Raw genomic sequence first — 18,653 nt, forward strand, 5'->3', positions numbered from 1 at the left:
ATTTTCAGGGACTAGCAATTTGCATTACATTGTTAAATGAGCTGTATAGGTACAATACCTTGAAAAAGATTAGAAACATATGTACAGTATTTTCTAACAAAATCAATCTCAAATTTGTATCAACATATATAATTTGTATACAATATACAAAAATCCAATGTAAAATATTTACAACTAGTAGTTGCTTTCTAAAAGTAGATTTAATAATCTACCTTTTTTTTTTTTTTTTTTTTTTTTTTTGGTTTTTTGAGACAGGGTTTCTCTGTGTAGTTTTGGTACCTGTCCTGGATCTCACTCTGTAGACCAGGCTGGCCTCAAACTCACAGAGATCCACCTGGCTCTGCCTCCCAAGTGCTGGGATAAAAGGTGTGTGCCACCGCTGCCCAACACAAGCTACCTTTTTATCTTATCATATCTATATCCTCCCCTTTTTTTTCTTTCAGAGTAGATTCAATAATCTACCCTTTATCCATCATTTCTATATTTTTTTCAGAGTAGATTCAATAATCTACCTTTTATTTTATCTATATCCTCTTTTCAGAGTACATTGAATAGCTACTTTTTATCTTATATCTATATCCTCTTTTTTTTCCTTTTTCTTTTTTTTCAAACAAGAACCCTAAATCTAGTCTCCTTTGTTTAGCCTTTTTCCTGACTGTTAACAATAACCAGTTGTAACCAACCATCCTAAACGATGGCAATTATCCATAACCCATTGAAAGACCAAAAGCCACCCATCCCACCTCTTGGGAATGTGGGCATCATGTTCTTGAAATTGCTTCCTGCTGTCTGGGGGGCCGGGGGAGGCATCTTTAGGGGATCCTGAAAAGAAAAATTTTGGGTTCATTGTCAAGTCCTAAGAGAGGTAGCTGTATCATTTGTTGTCCAGTCTCAGCATAGTGGCAAAGTACAGGGCTTGTCTCAGATTCTTGCTTGAGTAGTCTGTGAAGCTGGATTATCTCGGCTAGCCATCTTGAAATTGTCCTGAGCAGTTTGCAGTCTGTCCTCTGACCCTCAGGCAAGTTTATTAGGGTACACAATGTATCACCACAGTGTGGCTTCCAGGAAGGCAGAGATTTTTACTTGCTTATTCTTACCTGGCTGTATAACTTTGTTACCCTGTTCTTGGTTGTTCTTCAAGGACTTAGAGGAAGCAAGTGAGAGGAGCCATGGATAAATAAGGCCCTGTGGACGGATAGGAAAAGCACACACATTTAGCATCATAGTAATCTGGGTTCACATTTTAGGTTCCTCCTTTAACAGCCATGTGACCTTAGGCAGACCATCTGGTTCTGTAAACTCCTTTTTCCTGTCTGGACACTGAGTTGGAGGTATAGACCACTACAGGGCTGGGGTTGGAGTGTCCCAAAGAACTCATTGAAACTCTGAGCACACGTTGGCATAAAGGCCAACACAACCCTAGAAGGGCTGCAGATCCTGACCCTGTTCATGGAAAGCACCCTGTCTGAGAGGGTGGATGACTGTGCTGGGCGGCCAAGTTGGGAAAGGACTTTTGAGAAGAAAAGCAAATAAGTTGGGTGTCTATACCCCAAGCAGAACATACTTTCTCGGTCAGTTGAATGGGAAACACCTACAATGAAATTTGTTTTATCTGTTCCATTTATTTCAGGTGCCAGTGGAATGGGGGCTTATCATGGAAAATACAGTTTTGATACCTTTTCTCATCAGCGCCCCTGTTTATTAAAAGGGCTAAAGGGAGAAAGTGTTAACAAGCTCAGGTACCCTCCCAACAGCCAGTCCAAGCTCGGTTGGGCAAAGTTCTTCCTGCTGAAACATCTCAGCAGAGGAGAGCTGTTGCTGATGCTCTCAGTCTTGGCCGTGGTTACCGCTTTATTAGTCAAGGTGAGTGTCCGTCCCTCCTGAGGTACCAGTCCTTCTGGCCCTTCCTTCTGTCGGGGGGCTGCTGTAGCTACATGAGTCCATCTGTCCAGACACTCCATCAACTTCTGAAGTCCCAGCCTTGATGGCCAGCTACTTGTTTTTGTAAACAAGTTGTTTACTTACTGTCTTAGCTGCTTTTCACTGCAGTGTCCAAAGTTCAGTAGTTCTGACCAAGGCTGAATGACCTACAAAGTCAAAATTATTATAGGAGTTTGCCAACTTTTTTAAGAACCTAAAATACTGTAGAGCTTGCTAGAAGGCTCCTGAGCCATTTAGGCCTCTGCTCCTTTGGATATTGGTCTTCACTGTTCAGGTTCAGTTTGTTCTGGAATGTGCATGAGGTCGTCATGGTGTTAAGGAATGGTGGTAGCAGAAAGAAATAGGCAAGGGGTAGAATTTTTATTAGGCATATATTTCCTCCAAAGTGGATTGCCAGAGAAAGGTTGTCTTGGGCCACAAGTCATCATAGAGGTGGGCTTGCAAAAAGGCCCTGTGATAGCCTTCTCTGGGTGGTGTGTACATCTCTGGGATGAAGAAGGGAGTCTGTGGGAATGAGTGTCAAGAGGGAATGGGGAAGGGTTTCCTCAGACAGCTAACCAAGGAGGTGTGTGACAATGTCTGTGAAGAATGGGTGTGGAGGAGAGGTGAGAAGCAAGCACTTAGTGGAAACACCATGTTTATGTGTCATGTGTCCTGGTTAAAAGTGAAAAGTTGTTCATCTCACTAGCACCATGCTGGTGGACCTGTGATAACAGCTGCATCTGAAATCATTTGGGTTTTCTCAGAAATACCAAGGTCTGCCGAGGGGGAATGCCCTGTTGGCTTCTCTGATAGTTGACAGACTGCGCTGGTCCCGTAAACACTGATAATCAGATCTCAGCTGTCTGTTGAGAGTGAGGTAGGAGCTTCCTGTTTTCTTTCTGTGTGTGAGGTGGGCCAGGTTGGGTTCCGTTTGGTTTTAGCTGTTTCTACAGCTGAAGGTGTAGGGTTGCTGACAAAGGATGTTTTACTTACATATATTGTCCTTTGACCTGGAGCTAATCAATGTTAAAATTCAGTTTAGGCATCGTTTGAAAGGGACGGGGAGGGGTACTGATAATCTGGGAGAAATGTATAGGAGTAACATCTAGGCTGGGTCTGGTGAAATCTGCATCCTTCCTAAACGTGGGTGGCTACATGTTGAACCTTGCTGTTCCCTCTGTCAGTTCAGGAGGATGTACCAAGCAATTCCAGTCCACAGTCACCATTTAGACTTTCTATTTCATAACTTGAGAATATTTTTTAAAAGTCTCAGAGTTGTTTCATTTTAATTAAAAATAAAACCTTCCAACTTAGGAATTGATGGTGGCAGGGTTTTCCCTCTTTTTCATCTTTCTGAGGCTGGAGATTTGGTTGGAGGTAGGCTTGGGTCTCTGGTCAGTAGCCTTTTTTATCTGACATTGGTCCCTTAGCCTAGTGTGCATATTTTTGGTTGGGGTAGACTTTCTCAACCTCTAGGGTGACACGGAGGACCAGGCTTGCCTTGTCCTCAAGAAGGCCCACCCAGCTGGTACCACATGCACCACACAAGGGTTTGGCAGACGGGTCTTCCTTCGCCAGTCTTTGGTGGGAATGAGGGCACATGGCTTGATCCTCGGATTGGTTATTGAATGGAGATTTTGGCAAAGCCTCTCCTGAGCTTTTGCTTGAATCCCCCTGCAAAGTGTGGAGGAGTTTGCGGTTTCCCAGGCCGCTTTCAACTTCTCCCATCTCATTGCTATTGGCCAGTACATTCATTCATTTCTTTTTTAACCAGTGTGTGGTATTGCTATTGACCAGTACATTCATTCATTTCTTTTTAAACCAGTGTGCGGTATTGCTATTGGCCAGTACATTCATTCATTTCTTTTTTAACCAGTGTGGGGTCAGGTAAAGATCTGGTTTGGGCCCTTTGCTGCCTCTTTATTCTCTTCCCTGACCTTTTATCCTCTTTGTATCAAATCACATTTTACTTTAAACAGTGATTCAGAATGTAGATTGTGTTGCTCATTTGGGTCTTTAAAAACATTCTGAAAACATTTTTGAAGGCTTTTTTTTTCTTTTGGATGTTTTTGTACATGCTCAGTGAGCTCTGAGCATGTACATCCGACCTGTATCCCGAAGCAAAATGAGCTTAGTTTGAAAGAAACATAGTGATTGTGACATGCCATGGGATGGGCGGGTCAGGGTCAGGGTCAGTGGCACATGTCACTTGCTTTCTTGGCACTTTGTGTCTATTTTGAAATAGACCGTTACTTGCCTCCACCTACTCATTGAGGAGCCTATTATAATTACAGACATTTGTCAAATTGGCTTCTTTGCACCTCATGATTGCCTTACATTGTCAGATGTTTTATTAGTTTACTGGAATTAGAGTGAATTTAGAATAAAGGCTACAAAGGAAAGTTCCAGCAAAGCTTGTAAGCTACAGAAAGTGTTACAACTGGTCTGGGTTATTTAGATTTATGTATTTTTGTTTTGTATGTATGATTGCTTTCCCTGCATATGTACTACATATGTTCCTGGTACCCACAGAGACCAGAAGAGGGTGTCAGATCCCCTGGAACTGGAGTTACATCTAGTTGTGGGTGCTGGGAACTGAACCCTAGTCTTCAGTAAGAGCAACAAGTGCTCTTAACCATCTTCTGTCCCCTGCTTAGGGTCTTAAAAGGTGGAGAAATATCAAGGTGGGTTAAAATTAAGAGATACCATGGGCCTTCACATGGAGGCCGCTGCAGCGCCACACAGCTTAGCAGGCTGCATTGGCTGCATCGCTGTCCTTGAACTTTAGAAATAAATTGTCAGTTTTTAGATTTCATGCCTTCTACTACAGTGCCAGGATGACACACATCTCTGCTCTTACCTCTTGGTTTTGGACAGTGCGGTCTGCCCCCACCTGTCTCTCTGTTATTATTAGGAAAGGCATAATTCTTCATTTTCCATTGAAACTGCACTGTGGCTTCTTAGGGACACATAGCTCTTTTTTCTATTACGAGTTTGGAGTCTCTTAAGAAAGAAAGTATTTGTGAGAGTCTCAGCCCCAGACTTACGTTCTAAGGCTGGTGTGGGTGGTTTTCTCACAGCAGAGTAACACGAATCCTTTTCTCTTCTCTCCAGGAGTATCTGTAATGACTTCTTCGTAGCCTCTACCGAATTGTTCATCTACTAAATGGTTAACAAACCAATACCTTTAAAATCGTACCCAAACCAGGAGATTACAAGCATACTGCAATCAAACCTAAGCTGTTGCCACTTACCACTAACGAAACTCACTGTTTGAGCCCGATCCAGCATTTGTCAGCAGTGAAGGGACTGAAGGATGGAGACTGTGCTGGGGTGAGAACATGCCCCACTGAGTCCCAGCTCCGTGGGGATGCGTCAGGGAGACTCGGGAGCTGTTCTGTCCCTTCTCTGCTCCAACTCATAGCACTTCCCACTCCTGCATCTGCTGCTGCCAGGTGTCAGTAAAGCTGTCAAGGGTCAGCACGGCCCAGGCTTACCAGCTGGCTGGACAGGTGAGGTCAGGTCTTCCCAGCTCAGCTCCCATTAGGGGTTGAGGTACTAAAACTGGGGAAGTGGATATGTCCACCTCATCCATTGTGACGAGACTCTGACCTTCAGGAACTGGCTCTCCATTTAAACATCCATTCTTGTTTGTTGCACATTACCTGAAGTATGTGTGTTTGTGACAGTCTGTTGTGACTGCTGTCCACAGTGCCTTTTTGACGACTACACTGAGCCTCTTGCCAAGAAGCAATGCTTTCTTTGTGACTACCACTGAGAGCATCTTGTAGTCACAGCTGTTCCAGAGGCTGAGGCTAGAAGATCCCTGAGTCCAGGAGTTTGAGGCCAGCCTAGGCTACATAGTGAGGACCCCCCATTCTCCATAAAGACCCCTTGAGATCCTAGAGTTGAATGTCACATAGATCTTTGAGGATAAATCTTTTCTTGTTTACATAGCACAATGCAAGGAAATTTCACTTTTTAAATTTTAGAGAGATCCCTTTTTGAATAAATTTAGCCTACAGATCTTAAATCGTGGACCAGCTCCTGTCATGAAAAGGGAAATGTTAGGATCTGAGGCTTCAGAACTCATGGGACAGAGACTGTTGGAGAATGCTGTGAGCTGGTGGAACGTGCTGAAAGGGATGGTAGGTAAGAAGAGCTCCTGAGCACGTGGGGCATTATTCTCATTCAGATCCTAATGTCACCGAGCAGGGAAGTGGCAAAGGAGATCTGTGTGGAACTCAGCTCCCTGCTGCAGGGCCTGGCTGTGCCCGGAGCTCCACACAGCTGAGCCCCCACTGCCTTCCTGGGATTCAGATTAAACTTGACCTACTCGATGAGAATGTAACTTGCCTAATTGAATGTATAGCCATCTTTGCTGAATAACCTGTTCCATTGTTGAGGCTGTCTGAAGGGTATTGTCTCTACTAAAGCATGAGGTGTCAAGAACAGCATTGGCCTATTTAGTAAATAGTTGCTTAAGTAGCAGTTGTCATAGACTAATCATCAAATGTTTTGCACAAAATTGCAATGTAGAACTTGCATTTACTATATTAAATTATAAATCATAACTTCGTTGGGCTAGAATACTTACACACTATACTGATCTTCAAAATAAATATATTTCACAAATTATTCTGAGTGTTAATTTTAACCTCAGATATGGAGAAAAATCCCTTGATTACAAAGTTTCTCTATAATTCCATTTTCCATTTTATCCTTCAAAGATGATATTGCTAACTCTGGTCATCATGCTGCTTCATATCAAATTCTTATCCCAGGAAACTTCTCAGACTTCACGTTCTGCTCTGGGAGTTTTCGTGATGGCTGTGGGGTGCCATGTCTCACCTTGGAGCCTGGAGCTGTTCACTAATCACAGGCCTGAAGCAGCCAAGAGTTTGAATCACTGCCATGATCATCCTGTGGCTGTGTGACCAGACAAGCTGGGCTTTGCTGCTCTGGCTCACACCATCTCACTGCTGAAAAGCAGAGAGAGCTACACAGAGCAAATGCTTCTCAGTCTGAGACCGAAATGGGGCGGAAGAAGGGCCGCCTGGCCGGGCTTCCCACCTGTGGCCAGCAGGTGCCCAGTGTTGCCTAGCTAGGGCTTGCTGGTGCTTCTCACAGCTCCATGAAGACTGGCAGACTGTGCCAGGGAAAACACGAATGCTTTTACCAGTGCTTTTGAAATTTTGTTTCATTTTAAATTTTTTATATTCTTGAGTAAGACTAGCCATTCCTAGATTCTCACTCTTCTGATAGGCTAATGTTCCAAAGAGCAGAGTGGGTCAGAGAAGGAAAAGCCAGTTTGATCACAGCATAATTGTCACTCCGTGCAATTCAGATCTCTAAGAGTGTCACCAACAGGTGCCACATAAAGTATGCAGGGTCCACCTGCCCTTGATCTCATGTAAGTGGAGCATAGGTGTCTGTTGGGATGGACACCAGCTCCTTTAGTGTCTAGAAGACTCTGATATCAGTCACCCAACTTGTGGGCTGATGCTGTCCCTGGGGCAGCCCCCAAGCGTTCCCATTCTATCTGCTGGCAGGATGTAAAAGGATATGGGCTGCCTCTGGAGCACGTGACCCTCAGCGCTAATTTCATCGTGAGGTTAATTCTGGAGGAACTGTCTCAGGCACTGCAGGAGTAAACAGTAAACTCCACAGTGCAGGGAACAGGGAAAAGCTTCAGACCAGACAGCGGGGAGGCTAGGTATGGTTTGCTGCACTGGCTAGGCCATGTATCTGGTCTCTGTCCTCAGCACCTCAGGAAAGAAAATGCCTGGCGGAAGAGCATCTTCAGACACAACAGGACTGATGCCCATATGAACTCACAGAGCTGACAGCATGCACAGGACCTGTACAGCTTCAAAGCAGACAATCCCGGCACTGAGGAGTGGGGGACACAAAGTCCCACCCCTAACCAAAAAGCTATTTGCAGTTGATACCTGCTGGGGAAGGGAAAATTCATTTTCTCCAATGGAGTGTCATTGAATATTTCAGCCACACTCCAGGGTAAGCCCTATGCTCAAGAGTAGCTGGCTGACACAAAATGAACTCTGTGGGTTTTTTGTGCACTTTTGGTACTTTTTGTCTTACTGATTTTTTTGGTGGGGGGAATCTGTTTTGATTTTTTAGGGTTTTTTTTAAAATTGGTTTCTTGTTTTTATTTTTGTTTTGGAGAGAAAGAGAAGGAACGTGAAGTTTGGTGGGTGGTGAAATGGGGGGGGACTGAGAGGACATGCAGAAGGGAAGAATACGATCAAAATATATTGTATAACAGTTTTTAACTACAAAATTTAATGGGTGGCAGTGGTGCATGCCTTTAATCCCAGTGCTCAGGAGGCAGAGGCAGGCAGATCCCTGAGTCTTGGCCAACCTAGTCTACAGAGCAAGTTCCAGGACAGTCAGGGCTACACAGGAACCCTGTCTCGAAAAAACAAAATAAATAAGTAAAAACAAAATAAATTAAAAAACATAATACTATGACAAAAAGGGAAAGGCCTGATGGATAGGAATGTGCCTTCTTTATTAATTATTAGTGGGACTAGAGAGGACGGAGGAGAGAGTAACTGCAAGTTTTTAATTCCTAAAATAATTTTATGTGTGTGGGTATTTTGCCTGTGAGTATGTCTGTGTACCACACTTATGCAGGACTCTTGGGTGCCATAAGAGGATGGAGGGTCCCCTGGAACTAGAGTTACAGGCAGTTGCAGCCTGCCACATGGGTGCTGGGACTCAAATCTGGGCCCTTCAGAAGAGCAGCCATCTCTCCAACCCCATAGGTTCAATGCACAGATAGTACATACTACTAATAATAGGTCCGGTGCAGAGTGCACCTGTTGGAACCTTGCCAAACCCAACATCCACTATGTTTTCAGAACCACATAATGTTCATGTGATACCATCTGCGATAGTTGAGGCCCCCAGCTTTAAGGAGTGCTCTAGTTTGCTATTTTACTGTTTGTTGGGAGTAGCCTTAGCTGCAGTGAGACTGTAGAAATGGACGTAGGATGACCTTTGACCTGCTCCACTTGCACGCCTACCACTAGACTATCTCTGTACATCAGGCTGGGCCATTGCTTTATCACATAGATGTTCAGTGTAAGCCATGGTATGCGTGTCTACTGAGGGTAGGAAGTGGTAGATGGGGAAGTGCCCCACATACACATGCCCACCAGACAATTACTCAAGCCAGATCTTCCTGAAAGCTGGAAACCAAACATGGCCTGGTGTCCTGGGCCTTTAAAACACAGGATAAAGCTGGGCATTGTGACACACCCCTTTAATGCCAGCACTCGGGAGGCAGAGGCAGGATATCTGAGTTTGAGACCAGCCTGGTCTACAGAGAAAATTCCAGGACTGCCAGGGCTATACAGAGAAACCTTGTCTTGGAGAAAACACACACACACACGCACACACACACACACACACACACACACACACACACACACATACACACACACACACACACACACACACACACACACACACACGATAAAGCAGTTTGAAGCTGTTTTCGTAGTTGGGGGTTTTTAAACCTGTATTCAGTTTCCTAAGTATCAAGAGTCAACCCTATGTGTTTAACATTCCTGGTTTCCCTAGTGTTATCTGTGAGCACAAGAACCTCTGCACCCCCAACAAAACACTTCCTGGAACACACCACAGAAACACACATTGTAGTGTTTGCCTGAATACCTGTGACCCTCCACAGGACCTACATGAGCACCCGGAGTGGCCTTGGCAGTGATGGACAGACATTTCATTGAGGGGTCCTGCCGAAGTCTTCTTCCCACTGTCCCACCCACAGTGTTAGGTTTTGAACTTTGTGGGTGTGAGTAGTGGAGAGGTATGAGCCCAGAAGTTCAGGTGTCTCTTGGTTTGGGACAAAACAAAGATCCTTTTAATGTGGAAAAAAATTAGAAGGGAACTAGCAAACTGGAAAATATTTTCAATGTGTGGTAAAGAATTACATTATTAAATGAGAATTATAATGATGAGGGGAGGAAGTTCAAACCACTCAAATCAGTGAAGGATATGGACCACTCACAAAAGGAAAACCAGTGACCTATCAACACATAAAAACAATTTAGTTTTATAAGCAATAAAAGTACATGTTAGAGTAACTTATTTATAATCAGGAACATTGTAGTAAGATAAGCAAAAAATTAGTAAATGCCACTCAATGCTAGTGAGGTTTTGCTGGTGGGTAAGAATCAACACAATTTAGGCCGGGCAGTGGTGGCACACGCCTTTAATCCCAGCACCTGGGAGGCAGAGGCAGGCGGATCTCTGTGAGTTCAAGGCCAACCTGGTCTACAGTGCGAGTTCCAGGAAAGGCACAAAGCTACACAGAGAAACCCTGTCTCGAAAGACGAAAAAAAAAAAAAATCAATACAATTTGACGTTGAGTCAAAGGCTATTAATCAAGAGACTCTGCTGCCAATAGTACATCTGAAGGAAAGTATCACAGAAGAGCAGGGAGATTTTCCATAAGAATGTTACTGCATAGTTTGTGGGCGAAGCTGGGGCCTTTTGCCTGCGAGGCAAGCCCTTCACCACCCGGCTACACCCCACCCCACACCTCACACATTTCATTTTCAGGAGTGGATATTCTATATAGGATGCTAGGTAAGTCCCAGAGTTGTCATTATGAGAGACTTTTTTAAAAAAATTATTTAACTTTATGTGTGTTGGTACAAAGGTGTCATCCCCTGAAACTGGAGTTAGAGACAGTTGTGAGCTGCTGTGTGGGGCTGGGAATTGAACCTGGGTCCTCTGGAAGAACAGCTAGTGCTCTTAACCACTGAGCCATCTCTCCAGCCCCAGTATGGGAGGCTTCTTAATCATATTAAAAAACTAGTCGCATATTTCAAAGACACTTGCAGAGGACCCAAGTTCAATTCCCTGCACCCACACTCAGCAACCCACAACTGCTTGTTCCAGAGGATCTGGTGTCCTCCTTGTCTCTGTGGGTGCGCGCGCACGCGCACGCACACACACACACACACACACACACACACACACACACACACACACACACATATATACACAATTAATAAAATGAACTGAAAAGTTTCCTCACTCCGATATTAAGTCTCTCCACTAACACAGCAATCCAAATCAGACCTAATCAGACCAAATTAAGAAAAAGCCCAGGTTTAATGGGTAAAGTGCTCTTGGGTGATCTACACACACACACACACACACACACACACACACACACACACACACTGCCCCCCCAGAGGAGCTTGGGAAGAGAGACCGAAAAACCATACCTCTGTTTTCTGGAGGGCAGTTTAAATACCCTGTGGGAGTGGTCTTGAGCACCTCTAGGGGAGGGGCCGCATTTGGCAAGCTTTCTGAGATGATGCAGGGTTTGGGGGGAGAGAGATGGGGGAGGGGGATTGAGGCAGAACTTCCACCAGAACATGAACCTTTTAAAAAGAAAATTATAGGCCGGCCGGCAGTGGCGCACACCTTTAATCCCAGCACTCGAGAGGCAGAGCCAGGCAGATCTCTGTGAGTTCGAGGCCAGCCTGGTCTACAGAGCGTGATCCAGGAGAGGCACCAAAACTACACAGAGAAACCCTGTCTAGAAAAAAAAAAAAAAAGAAAATTATAATACAATGTACACCTATCACCCCCACCTCAACATGTGTGTATGTATATCCTTGAATAGAATTAATTCTGAAAAAATATTATAAAAGGTCTTTTTTCTGGGTGATGAGATTAAAGGTGATTTATAATCTTTCTGTCCTATGCTGTTATTCTCCAATAAACATATTTTTACAAATGGAGGGAGGGGTGTTGCCCATGATCCTTTTTGGTGCTGGGGATGGAAGCAGGGCCTTGAGTGTGCTAAACTCACACTCTACCTATAAGCTACCCTCGGCTCTAAGGGTCTTTTCAAAGCTCCAGTTCGTACAGGTGAACCAGAGCTCCGTTTCTGGCCTGAGCAGCCAGCCACCCTCACACCACAGGAATTCACTGCAGGCCAGTGCTCCTGCACGCAGATAGGGAAAAAAAAGCAGAGCCGGAATTCAGGGGAGTCATGATGTTCTCAGCAGACAGGAAATGAAGAAGCTCTGGAGTTGACTGTGCCTTAGGCTGGAGCTGGACTGGAGTCCAGGTCCCCCTGGCCCTGCTTTTGAAGAAGAGCTTCACCAGACTCTGCAGATCTCTGGCCAGGACAGTTAAAACTCAGGGTTACGGCTTCCAGATGCAGAAGCCAGAAGCCAGGGCCCAGGGACAGACCTCCCCAGCCTCATGGCTACAGAGCTGAAATCTAGAGTGGTGTGTAATTTGTAAAACCAAACCAAACACCCACAATAAGACCCTATATCTTATATATATTTAAAAAATAACCAAATGACATATACATAATCTATGAACAAGGCAACCTAGCGAGAGGATGTTTCCGTAAGTCAGTGGACATGGCTCAGTTGCCGGTTTCCCACGGAGCTGGTGCGTGCCTCATTTCTTCAAAAATCATGGACTATGTCCGAAAACAGACCCACGTCCCTTTATGCTCACTTTTCTCATTAAAATTGGCCATCTGCCTGCCCCCTGCTAGTCATAGCGGGAGCAGCGTGTTGCGTGGTGGTGGTGGTGTGGTGGTGGTGGTGCTTCTCCCCCCTCCCCCACTCCTTTAGGTCACCCAGCCACATGCCTGCTCCCCTGACTTCTGCCTGAAAAGCTTCAGTCTCTTGCACCTGGTTGTGAGTACAACTATAATAACTCCCATTTCTCAGAGAGGTAAGTAGCTTGCCCACTGGCCCAGAGCAAATGGGAGCAGAGTGTGGGTCATGCAAGACCCTGTGTTGGTGCAGGAGGGGCTGCTGCCCCGTGGTCCTAGCTGCCCCCTGCTGGGACTCCACTGTCCTTCTGCAGCATTCCTGTGAACAGCAGTGACCCCCTTGGGAAAGCAGCCCCCTTTTCTTCTTACTTTGTCCAGCAAGGTCCTCTCTTGCCCCACAGCCATCTCTGCTCCTTCACACTCAGGTAGCCTGTGACCCCCAGTGACAGGCAGGACAATGGGACACCATGGAAGGCTCATAACAACACATTGCTTAAGCAGTTTCAGTCTGGAAGAAGGAAGGATAAGTAAGAGGGGACATGGGAGGGAGTAAGCAGGACAGTAAGGAAGGGTTGGGCCCTGGATCCACTCCAGCAGTGGAGGTGTGAACAGCAGAATTGAATGACAGGTCGAGAGAAGGAGATGAAGAGATAGATAAAACATGACTGCAGATGCACACTACACCCATGGTGCTCCGCCCATCCTACAGTTGCCTTGCACAAGCACCCATCTCCTGGTTTTGTATAAAGCTCCAAAATGTTCAGGGGTGTTTGCAGACAGGAGATCTGGGTGGTGCACATTCTTTTCCTTGACCAGAGGTGGTCTACAACCTGTGCACGAATGATAAACTAAGCTTAGCCTTGGCCCATTGTTTTCCTCTGTTCTAGGTGAGAGGATGGCAGGGTTGCAGCCATCTTAGAGAAGGGTCAGACTGGGGGCAGCATGCCCTGGGAAACCCACCAGAGGATGTGCTGCCCCTAGACCCAGACAATTGAGATCACATAAAAAGTGAGTTCCAGACATTTCCTGTCATCACCTAAAGGACATGATAGATTGTATGCCATAGCTGTCAGAGGGAGCAAGTTTCCTGCAGATAAGAAATGGGATGTCTAATTGTCAGAGAAAATGGTCTGCTGATGATATAGATGTGATGACATAAACTGCTAGAGGAGATGGCAATTTCCTTGCAGCTGCAACTCTCCAATCAGTTCAAACCAAGCGTCTCTAACCTGAAGTAAGCACCAATCCTGAGCTTGTAACTATATAGAGTTGGAATTTCCTCAGAAACCCTACCCTAACCATTATAGAAACCCTGCTTCATTGCTACTCAGGGTCTCTCCTGCTCTGCTGCTGCATCAGATAGACGGAGAGACCCAGGTTTGAACTCATAAATAAAAAGACTCTTTGCTTTTGCATTCAGGTCTGTCTCTTGGTGATCTTGGGGGGACTCTGGGTACAACACTAGGGAAGGGACTCTACAGTCAGAAGTGATGTGACCAGGGAGGATATCTCATTGAGCCAGTGTTTGTCCTACGGGCAGCAGAGTTAGTCAGAATCTGGGATCAGTTGTAATGAGAATAGTTTTTCACTGCTTACACCAAGGTAGAAGCTACTCAATGTGAAGGCTGCCAGTTGGGGTCAAAACACAACAGGATGCTGTTCTGGTGGAAACTCCACCTCAGCCCCTGGCACCCTGGCATCCATATACCCAAGAAGTCTGGAATGTTCTGGTGGAAAATCCACCTCAACTCCCCTCCCTCATCTCTTTCCCCAAACCTGCCCCCTCAAAGCCTGCCAAACACAGCTCCTCCCCCCAGAGATGCTCAACACCACTCCCATAGGGTATTTAAACTGCATCTGAGAAAACAGATACGTGGTTTTCCTGTCTCTTGTCCCTGTCTCCTCTCTGTGGGGCTGGAGAATCACCCAGGAACGATTTACCCATTAAATCGGGCCTTTTTCTAATTCGGTCTAATTTTGTCTGATTTGGATTGCTGCATTGGTGGAGAGGCCTATTGGGGTGCAAACACTTTTCAGGTGCTGCCCCGTGTGGGGCCTAGCAGGCCAGCTCATCTTTCTAAGAGCAAGTTCTTAGCTAAACATCCTTTAAAAAATCCATTCCCACCAACAACCCCCATGAGTTGTGATAGGACAGATGCCTCGCCACTGTCTGGGGCAGAACTCTCCCCACAAGCTTTCAGAATTTTAAAACCCAGACCTGGGTGGGTAGAACCGGGGGAGGAGGGGACTAACTGGCTTCCGATGGAATGCAAGGTTTCTGCCTGGGGCGTAGGCATGGAAGTGGGAAATGCATCAAGGATGGGGCCATGGTGCTCTCAGTAACCAGCTTTTCCCCATCTGGAAACTTGCTAGTTGTTTTGGCTTCTCTCCTGCTCCTCTGCTTTTGGTGGGACTGGTAATTAACCTGCAACCAACTAACCTGACCAGGTTTCTTTCCTGTTAGGGGCCTGATGTGCAACGGGAAAATAGCAGCCTTCGTGGGAGCACATGCAGCCCATTGTTTATTGGAAACCATTTTCTGGTGGATATTGATGTCTGATCTCAATGGTGTACCCAACCTAGGCTCCAGACATTTATGTAGGTGCCTCTGGGAAGCCCCAGGGCAGAGTGGCTAGGCTTCACATTAGCCAGCTTATCTGTCCATTTGCACCAAGCTGTGGAATAAGGAACTTGTGATAAAGACGCTACATAGAGCCAAGTTCAAGTTCCCTGACTGCCAAGGTTCTCATCTCTAAGAAGTAGAGCTTCATCAAGTTTAATGTGGATGAGTATGAAAACATGATATCTGAAAATGGACTCATCTCTGATAGCTGTGGGATCAAATATATCCCCAACCAGTTCCTGCACTCCTGAAGACTTCAACTATGCTAAGTTTATACCCCACCAAATCATGTTCAATAATAATCTCAGATCGGGGGAAGGGGGCGAAGAGCAAGCAACCTTAAATTTCGAACAAGCCTCTGCCTTGCCTGGGAGTCTGGAAGTCGTTTACTGCCCTGAAGGACGTCCATCCAACCCTTGCAGTCTTCTGTGCTCTGTGGTGTCAGGTACACAGCAGAGACTGAATGCAGCTCACTTCTCATCAGCGAGGCCTGTGACATTGACAAGCTCTCCCAGGTGACAACGTTCCCAAGATCTGTATTTCTACAGGGCACGTGCAGTTCTTGGATGGAAATAGTAGAAAGGAACTTGAGATGTTGGCAGAAGATGGAAGGGAGTGGAGGGGAAGAGATGGGCAGGGAAGGGGACATCATCGTGGGTGGTATAGACAGCTGAGCAGCCAGCCTTGGGAGAGATCTAAGCAAGCAGCAGGAGCCCATGAGCTGACACAACTCTAAACAGCTCGGCTTCCCTTCCAGATTCCTGGAAGCCCAAGATGAGCTGAACTGTGATGGGAGCACAAGGCCGAAGCGTGGGAGGAGGAAGCCTGGACCCACCTGGAGTTGCTCATCGTGATCCCTCTGGAAGATAGGATGCTGTGTGGGTAGAGTGCCTCATGGTGGCAGTGGCATGTGCCAAGAGGCATGGGCTAGATGCCAGGAAGTCATTATTACAAGGCTCAGCAAGGAAGGCCGGGCCCATTGGGGGAAGGGCCAGGTACCTACCCCTCAAGTAACTAACTTGGGTTCTGACATGTATGATCTTCATGGAGTCTCCAGCTGATGAAGATGTCCCTAGTAGAGTCTCCTGGTGTCACCCTTGTCATTTTTGTCAACCCCAGGATTTTGTGGCTTTGGGTCTTCCCTGTGAGGGTCCTGGGCAGGCCTAAGTTCTCTCTACTGAGTTCGGGGGTCTTTGTCTACTTGGTCCTTGCTCAGAGCCAAAGACATGATGAGTAGGTTTTAAGGAAGGGAACAGAGAAGAGCATGGCAAGGGAGAGAGGCAAAGGAAGGCACCATGGTAGCCTGAAGAAGCTGCACCTCTCACCTGCTCCTCCCTCAGAGAGGCCAAGGTGGCTCCCTTGTCTGTCTGGGCTAGCCCTGTGAACAGCTGTGGTCAAACGAAAGGGCAGACAAGAGGGCTGACTTCTTAGTCTGTGAGCCCATTGCATGCTTGAATACTCCATCTTCAGTCCCAACCCTAAGAAGCCCATGGTTAATAAAAAGCCGACAGACCAGTAGCCAGGCAGGAAGTTTGGCAGGAAATCCAAACAGAATAATAGGAAGAAGGAGGGCAGAGTTAGGGGAGTCACTGGCAGATGCAGAGAGAGCAAGACAGACATGCCATACTGAGAAAAGATACCAAGCCATGTGGCAAAGCATAGATAAGAAATATGGGTTAATTTAAATGTAAGAGTTAGGGAGTAACAAGTCTGAGCATTTATAAGTAATATTAAACTTCTATGTCAGTTATTTGGGACTGGTGGCCAGGATTGGGAAAGAAACATCCGCCTACATAAGGTGCCCAAATGTTTGGCAAGGATTTCCACATAAAACCTGAGAAAGTAAAAAAAAAAAAAAAAAAAAAAAGGTTCTAAACGCACAGAAACAGAGACAAATGCAGCTTCCTAGTCTCATGCCAGCTGCAGTGCAGATACTCATCTCCCAAAAGCTGTCTGTGAGATGGAGCCATCCACCAACCACCATGAGCTAAGCAACATGGCAGATTCCAGCAGTCTCTCACACAGGCCAAAGTACAGAGATTCTTCTCCCAGCTGCTGCCTGTAGGCTTACGCTACCAGTGCAAGCTCTACCCACACACTGCATGCATGGTTTTGGAGTTTTGCTCATTCAGACAGAAAAGATTACAGATACACAGTAAAGACATATTCAGATGAAAAAAACCTCTAAGCAGATTATGGCATGTTTAAAAATATATATAGGCTTGGGAGAGAAAGAAAAAGGGTAGAAAAAGTCCTTAAAAGAGGAATAGAGTAATAAAAAAGTAATAATCCATGTAAAGACAGAAAATACACAGAGAGTCTGGATCCTGTATGTTATTGTATTGTCGTTGAATTTTTTGGCTGCTAAGAGACACTTGATTATAAAAACTGCTAGATTCAACCAATCTATACATTTAAAAAAAATCTTGACTTCAAAATTTAAGTCAAAAGATATGTTACTGTGGGAGAGAGGTTGTGCTTTTATTTTCATAGGAAATGAGAGGCTGTGGATTCATTCTGCATTAAAGAAAATCAGGTTTGATCAAGGAAGACTCCCTGAAAATCCTGGCTACAGACATAAAGAAATAAAACTAAAATAACTACAAGACATCTGATGTATACTTTACCTGCTCGAACACTTAACAAAAAAAAATCATCTTTGGCTGACTTATGTACAATGCACAGTCTATGCTTGTATTAATGCAGATATGTATGTTACCTTTAAAAGTTAATATATTTTCAGAGCAAGGGGACCAGACACCAATGAAAATGGATGATCCAGGTGAGCTAGCATCCAGAACAGCTACCAAGCTGCTGACTGAGATGATCCAGCCTCACAGAATACTACAGTCAAGACTTAACAATTATCCTAAATTTTCTCAGGGTCAACCAAAGATTACCAGTGCCCCCAATCAACAGGAAGTAGTCTAGAAAACTATGCCCACATTCCAAAAAAATGGATTATGGATATTTATTTTCATTTAAGGGGGGGTGGTTACAAGTTGTCATTGGTAATGGTTAGGAAAAAGGCTAAACAAAGGAGATTAGATTCAAGGATCTCTTTCTGAAAAGAAAATGGGATATAGAAATGATAGGATAAAGGGGTATATTATTGAATCTACTTTAATCCAAAGAGTACCTATTAGTCTTAAATATTTTACATTGGTATAGATTTTGGTTTATTGATACAAATTTAAAGTTAATTTGTTATAATGTATGCATATTTCTACTCTTGTTAAAGGTATTGTGTTTATGCAACTCATTTAAAAATGTAATGTATAGCTGAGTAGCAGTGGCGCACACCTTTAATCCCAGCACTCGGGAGGCAGAGCCAGGTGGATCTCTGTGAGTTCGAGGCCAGACTGGTCTACAGAGCAAGATCCAGGACAGGCACAACTACAAAGAGAAATGCTGTCTCAAACAAACAAACAAGCAACAAAAAAAGAAGTAATGTATAATTTAAAAATACAGATTAAGCCGGGCGGTGGTGGCGCACGCCTTTAATCCCAGCACTCGGGAGGCAGA

At 45.2% G+C, this 18,653-nt stretch overlaps 1 protein-coding gene and 1 pseudogene across 2 annotated transcripts in view; both read left to right on the forward strand.

Annotated features, from left to right (window-relative positions):
• Aldh3a2 (aldehyde dehydrogenase 3 family member A2) overlaps positions 1–6,561 on the forward strand; it is a 28,273-nt gene extending 21,712 nt beyond the window's left edge. The window contains exons 9-11 of one of the 2 annotated variants that reach the window (XM_052757402.1): positions 1,631–1,863; positions 2,688–2,800; positions 5,038–6,561. In XM_052757402.1, coding sequence (XP_052613362.1) covers positions 1,631–1,863; positions 2,688–2,768 — 314 coding nt within the window. In that variant the 3' untranslated portion in view covers positions 2,769–2,800; positions 5,038–6,561. The remainder of the gene's footprint in view (positions 1–1,630; positions 1,864–2,687; positions 2,801–5,037) is intronic. The other variant, XM_052757403.1, reaches the window with a different exon arrangement.
• Positions 6,562–14,930: 8,369 nt separating this feature from the next.
• On the forward strand, positions 14,931–15,042 carry LOC128123544 (uncharacterized; annotated as a pseudogene).
• The last annotated feature ends 3,611 nt before the right edge of the window (positions 15,043–18,653 follow it).

This window comes from Peromyscus californicus, unplaced genomic scaffold (assembly GCF_007827085.1).
Source record: "Peromyscus californicus insignis strain IS unplaced genomic scaffold, ASM782708v3 Scaffold_3__1_contigs__length_106647218, whole genome shotgun sequence".
NCBI classification, from domain to species: Eukaryota; Metazoa; Chordata; class Mammalia; order Rodentia; family Cricetidae; genus Peromyscus; species Peromyscus californicus.